Here is a 5,984-nt window from a genome sequence, read left to right as displayed (position 1 = left end):
ATGATGGGAGAGAGAGATGAGGTAATAGGTAAGGGAAGGGTCAGTGATGAATAAAAATAGAAGCTACATGAGAGGGAGGGATTCAGACAGCAGGATACTGGAGGTGGGGGAATGGAAATAGCTGTGTACTGAACAGTCTCGCTCTTCTCTGCAGGTGCTATGGCCAAGGCTTCTAGAATATGTGGTGCCAGCTGAGTACACTGGCACTTTGAAGCCTCTCTGCAAATGCCTTAGGGAACTGGTTGAGAAAAAGCAGCAGGAAGGAGAAGAAGCTGCTTACCTCGACTACGGTGGACCAGGTTTATAACAGAAACTCTTTCATTTATTCTCTCCAGGCACACTGTGAAATGAACAGGTTCAGTCTGCTCCAGTTCTCTCATCTGCAATGAGAAGGCTAAAATGAATGAGGGATGGTCTTGTGATTGCAACATGGCCATGGGGGAAGCTAGGAAATGTGGGTTCTGTTCTCAGCTTGCCATCAAAATTCAGATGTGACCTTGGGGAAATCACTTGATCTTTCTCTCTCAGCTTCCCCACTTGTGACATGAAGGAGTAATTAATGCCAACCTGATAGAGGTGCTGTGAGGCGGAATTCATTCATGTCTGTAAAGCATTTGGAGAAGCTCAGACTGAAAGCACTATGGAAATGCAAGTTATGATCAGCTGCATTGAACACTGGTGGGCACGTTGGGAATGGCTAGGTGAATAACATCAGCAGGACTCTCTGAAAACCTTGCAAAATTAATGAGCTTCTCTTTCTTTCCCTAGTGAAACTCCCTACACCCCAGGAGCTGCTGGCACGACTCCTGGTGAGTAGACCATGAGAATAGGTTTGCAGTGGAATATGAAGTGGGACATTTAACTATATAAAAATAGGTTTTCTAGCCAGATGCTTGTAGACAGGCTGAGGAATGTGTATGATTGGATCTCTCTGTCTCTGCCCTCTCCTGAGACACACTGTTCTGGATCCTCACACTAGCTAGAATGCTTTCTTCTTCAGGAAGGCGCTGTAGTAGAATCAACAACTCTATTGTATGGTCTCCACAATGAGAGAGTCTGAACTATTCTCTCCTTCAGGAACAAACCGGTATTGTGCTGACAGAACTTAGCCTGTTCTTTCTCTCTCATTGGCAGGTAGTAGCCTCATCCCCTTATGCAGGAGAAGGACACGGATGTGCTGCCTTGCAGTTACTACAGGCCCTGCACCAAAATATCCATGCAGCAGTGGGTGAGATGTGGGTAGTAAAGATCCCATCTCTGGTGCAGTACATTGAAGGTAAAGTGCTAGTTAGGACAAGTGCGGTCCATGGAGAATAAATGGGAAGCCAGAAAATGCAGCTTCGTATGGACATGTGTTGTGCCATTCCTGTTGCAGTATGTGGGAACAGTGGGGAATAGAAATTGGGCTTCTAGGCCCTCACTTTTCCTTCATCTGGATAACTGTGAACCACTGGGGTAAATCCAGAGTTGAACCACTGAGGCCAATTCAATCTGGGCAGAATCAGGCCAGGAAGGTTTCAGCTGAATGGAAGTTTTACAGCAGTTCCCCCCACACCTCTGCTAGGTTAATGTTTGGGAAGATGAATTACGCGTGAAGCTGGAGGTTAGTGAAATATTTTGGCGTTATCTATATAGTCTGGTTTTGCAAACTGAATTTTTCTGAAAATTAACTCCCATATTTACTTTTAAGGGTGACTCAATTAAAAAACCCAGAGTTTTTCTTTCTGTAAGGAAACCTGAGCCATAAAAGCCAGGTTGGCCAAGTGGGTGCCCTATGTAGATTCTAGGTATTGGGGGCCTAATAATGTCTTTCATCAATTTTACAGTGGTATGAATCTATTGACCTCCTGAGTCAGTGTAGGCTGTGTCTACACTATGGGGTTATGCCAGCAGAGCGCCAATGATGTAGCTCTGCCAGTATAGTCTTTGTGGAGTATGACAGACCCTACATGGAGCATAACCCGATATGTTTCTGATGACTGTCAGGCCTCACAATTTTCAGGTAGGTTTGATATTCAAAAACAGATTTAAAAAATGAGCTGTCTCTTCCCTAGTGGTTGTTGCTGTACAGAGTCTCCAGTACTACCTTGTGCCGACATTAAAGAAGGGTAGGTTAGAGCTGGACATTCAGAAACAGGGCTAGATTCTCAGCTGATGTAAATCAGTATAATTCCATTGACTTCAGTGAAGCTACACCGATTTACATCAAGTTAGGACCAAGTCCAGAATCTCTTCTTATACAGGAAAAGTTTGTTTTTATATTAAGCCCAGTCTTCTGATGTGCTGAAGAGTTTTGTGAGATGCTAAGTACCCTCAGCTCCCGTTAAAGTCAACAGGAATTGGGAGTGCTCAGTATCTCACTCCTGGTGGGTTGACTGACCCTGAATAAAAATGCCAGCAGGGTACATAATACGATACTTTCTGTTGGTCCAGCAAAGAATGTTGGTATATGTCCCATTTAGCCTTGAAAGCCCAGGTATGTTACAGCTTGGCAGAGCAGGGGTTTTCGAAGGACTAACTGCAAAGGAGATTCCTGGGACGACGACTCTTGCTAACCATTATTGTTTTGCCTCCTGCTTCATAGGAAACACAGAGAATTCCCTGGACTGTGCGCGGTGGGAGCACATGCTGCTTCAGGTACAAGACACCTTTCAGCTGTATTGTCACAGCCCTCCCTCCCCCTTCCAAATGTATCAGCTGGGGAAAATATTAGTGATAAACTATTCATTATAAGCAGAGCTGGTCAAACCATTTCATTTTGTTCACTGAAAACTGGCCTTTTTTATTTTCATGGGACATTTTCAATTTTTCTTTTTTTTACACAAAACAAAACCACCACAACCCAAATGGAAAATGTTGAGTTTTTTAAAATGGAAGTTGATGTTTTGGGTTTTTTTTTTCATTTTCTTTCCTGTTTGTCTCCTTCCCCCTGCCCTCCCCACCCCCGGCTTTTTCAGTCACAAAGTGAAAGAGGGGAGGAAAGGCCTGGGGACGAGGTATAAAGGGAAGGAAAAGGGGAAAACAAAGAACTGAATAATGGTCCTTTTTGATTTTGAAAAGCAAAATATTTTTGTTTCTTTCACTTTTCATTTGTGTTGAAAAATGAAGAAAACAAAAAAATTCCACTTGTTTTGTGAAATGAAATTACCATTGTTCAACCAGCTCTAGTTATAAATAACTCCTGTATTATCACTGGGAACAACACAAAACTTAACCAGAAAACCAACATGCTTGTGGTGCTAATGCACCACTAGGGGACCTCTAAAGGATTCCTTTTTTTTTTTTTTTTTTTTTTTTTTTTTGCCACTCAAAAGAAAATTTGCTATGAGAAACCCAAAAAGGAAAAGAGACAAGACAGGGTTTGGTGACTGTATCTCATGAAGAAGCCTTTCTGGTCAGAAAGAGCAATTTACAGCCTCATGTAAATCCAGACAAGGAACATTTTTATGGCAAGTGCTGAAAATGAAAGGAAGGGACCTAGTGATAAATACGCCCCAGAAGGTTTGCAGTTGCATTTGGGGTTGGATTACACTCTAGAATTTCCCATTCCAGATCCCAGCCTTATTTGAAATTCTTTGGGCTGAAAAATCAAATCAAATTAGGTTTTCTTATGAGGTTTCTGATATTTCCTGGCTGCTGTTCAAAATTCAGGCCTGAAACAGCAAAGTGCTGAGAGTTACTAACCTCTGGCTGACTTCAAAGGGAGTTGAGGGTGTGACCCCAAGTCCTTTGGGTGGCCACTGACTTAGGCCACAGGATTCCCAGAATCTGATCTCTATATAATCAAAGGGTGTCATGTGAAGCCTTTGCTGGATACCTGCGCCACAGGGCTCATCATAATCATTGCACAGTGACGGGATGGAGAATATATAAGATGTTATGGTTGTATACTGAAATTGATGCTTTTAAGGTGTGTGAGTTGAGGCTGGTCACCAGAAAGTGATAAACAAGTTTCTTTCAGGCAGGAGATGCTTATCTGCCTGAATGGCTATATGTAGACAGAATATTTATTCACAGTGGATGCTAATCAATAGAGGAAAATTCTAATCAAGTGATTGCGAAGTCTCCAGAGGAGATTTGATACAAGAAAAACAAACAAACAATAGGGGGTACCCTGTTTACAAGTGAAGACAATGGATGCTTGGAACCCTATCTGGAGGTCCAGAGATATCCGGCACCAGGTATCCTTCACCTATTGGACGAACTGCCAGCTGGCTTGTCTTCTGACTGGAGGATCACCTTTGGTCTGGGTGTTTCATGCTGGGAGAGGGATTTGGGGGAGCTATCCTTTGTGAGACAGGGGAATGTTTGGTTATCCAGGTATAAGCTCTAGAAGTGTGTTACGATTTTATTTTGACGTAACCATTTGTTTACATTAATTTTACTTACTCCTTCTCAACTCTCTGATCTTTGTGAATTGAACTCTGCTTGTTTTCACTATAAATGTATCTAAGTGTGTGAAATGGAGCGGTGACTCTGAGGTGAAACTGGTAAGGTGGTCTGTAGCAAGCCTATGAATTCTGTGAGTATCCAGTGGAACAGGCGCTGGACGTTGTGGGGCTGCAGAGAGTGCTCGGCGGTTGGACTGTACCGATTGCTTACCTAGATGGGGTGAGAAGGGCGTGTTTCTGTTTCCTGTGGCTGGCAGAGCACAGAGAAGGCTTCCTCATGCTAAGGGCAGGTGGTAGTGAGGTACCTCACAACCCTGGGGACGTGGCATAAAGGGTCCAGAGCACTTCAGAGAAGGTTCCTGGTCCTTTGTAGTCCAGGTCCTTTTGTTCAAAGTTCATTAGACTCATCCTCCATCCACTATAAAATCACTCCTCAATGGTCAGATTTCTTGGCTCCATCTCATTCTCCAATACACTGTCCATCTGGGTTTGGAGACTGAGAGGAATCATCAGGCAAAGGTTAAAGAACCAACAGCAAAGGAAGTCTGGGTTGTCGATGTTTATAGTTCTCAATAGGGAAATAATCTTCCCATGACACCTGAATATTGGAAAGTTTACAAGAGAGAACAAGGAAGGAAAAAAACACCAAACAAACAAACACACACCCCACAACAACCCCCAAATTCTTGCAATGAACCATCTGCTTTAACTCTTGTTTTACACTCAGTTCCTAAGAACATCTCTGGAGATGATAGACGACAGTGCCTGGAGCAGGCAGATAAGCCTTGAGTTGAGCCAGCAGATGGCCGGCTACGCCAGCCCCTCCAATGAGAAGGTATGTTCTCTGTTAAGGCTTCGTTTCTAGTTCATTTCCCTTTAAATTCTGAGGGGGAGGCTGCTTAAGGTTTCTCTCAAGGCTTCATTACTTTCTATTTTATTCTGCCTATACAATTTGTTTTTACTTGTTCCCTGCTCTCTTGCCCCCCTGCCCTTCCAATATTTGCTTGGACAGGCTGCTTGTCTGTGCTGCATTGTTGGTTCTCTGGCTGGGCTAGATGATGGGATGTTTCTGCAGTATGGGTGCTTGGACTTGGCTATCTTGTTCCTTCCTGAGTGTTGCTGAGCTGGGTCTGTACTGACAGGCACGTTGTGTTACTGATATCTCGGTGCTGGTTTCTTTCTTTCAGAGTTTCCTGTATAAGGCGCTAGGAACGTCCTTGGCAGTTTGTCAGGACCTGGTCCATGTTAAATCACAGCTTCATCAATTTCTGACAACAACAGATTATATGGAAGTCCCTGAGAGACAGGTGAGGACTCTGTCCTTCTCCCCACTTTACCAAGTAAACCCTGAATGCTCCCTGTGGGGCTCAGCTCTGAGTTGGCCTGGGACAGATGCCATTTCGCTTCATAGCCTCTTCATTGCTATTTCACTCAGGCCCCGCTCCCCATGTGTCTCACGCCTGACTGGCGCTTTACACCACTCCAGGTGAAAGGAATGGACTCATGGGTTAGATCCTAACCAGTATTTTTCTTGGGTGACAGGGAGTCATTTCCATCCTCACATTGTCTGCTGAGAGCCATCTGGACCTCACC

At 44.0% G+C, this 5,984-nt stretch overlaps 1 protein-coding gene across 3 annotated transcripts in view; it reads left to right on the top strand.

Annotated features, from left to right (window-relative positions):
- The window catches only part of LOC127050917 (maestro heat-like repeat-containing protein family member 2A), a 51,012-nt gene extending 45,305 nt beyond the window's left edge, over window positions 1-5,707 (top strand). For 2 of the 3 annotated variants that reach the window (XM_050952617.1, XM_050952618.1), the window contains 3 exons: window positions 2,585-2,637; window positions 5,119-5,226; window positions 5,579-5,706. In XM_050952617.1, the coding sequence (XP_050808574.1) occupies window positions 2,585-2,637; window positions 5,119-5,125 (60 nt within the window). In that variant the 3' untranslated portion in view covers window positions 5,126-5,226; window positions 5,579-5,706. Of the gene's footprint in view, window positions 1-2,584; window positions 2,638-5,118; window positions 5,227-5,578 lie in introns of all 3 variants that reach the window. The other variant, XM_050952616.1, reaches the window with a different exon arrangement.
- Window positions 5,708-5,984: the final 277 nt, after the last annotated feature.

The sequence above is a fragment of the Gopherus flavomarginatus genome, chromosome 5 (assembly GCF_025201925.1).
Source record: "Gopherus flavomarginatus isolate rGopFla2 chromosome 5, rGopFla2.mat.asm, whole genome shotgun sequence".
NCBI classification, from domain to species: Eukaryota; Metazoa; Chordata; order Testudines; family Testudinidae; genus Gopherus; species Gopherus flavomarginatus.
Note: the sequence above shows the minus strand (reverse complement) of the source record. Positions and strands in the feature narration are given on the sequence as shown.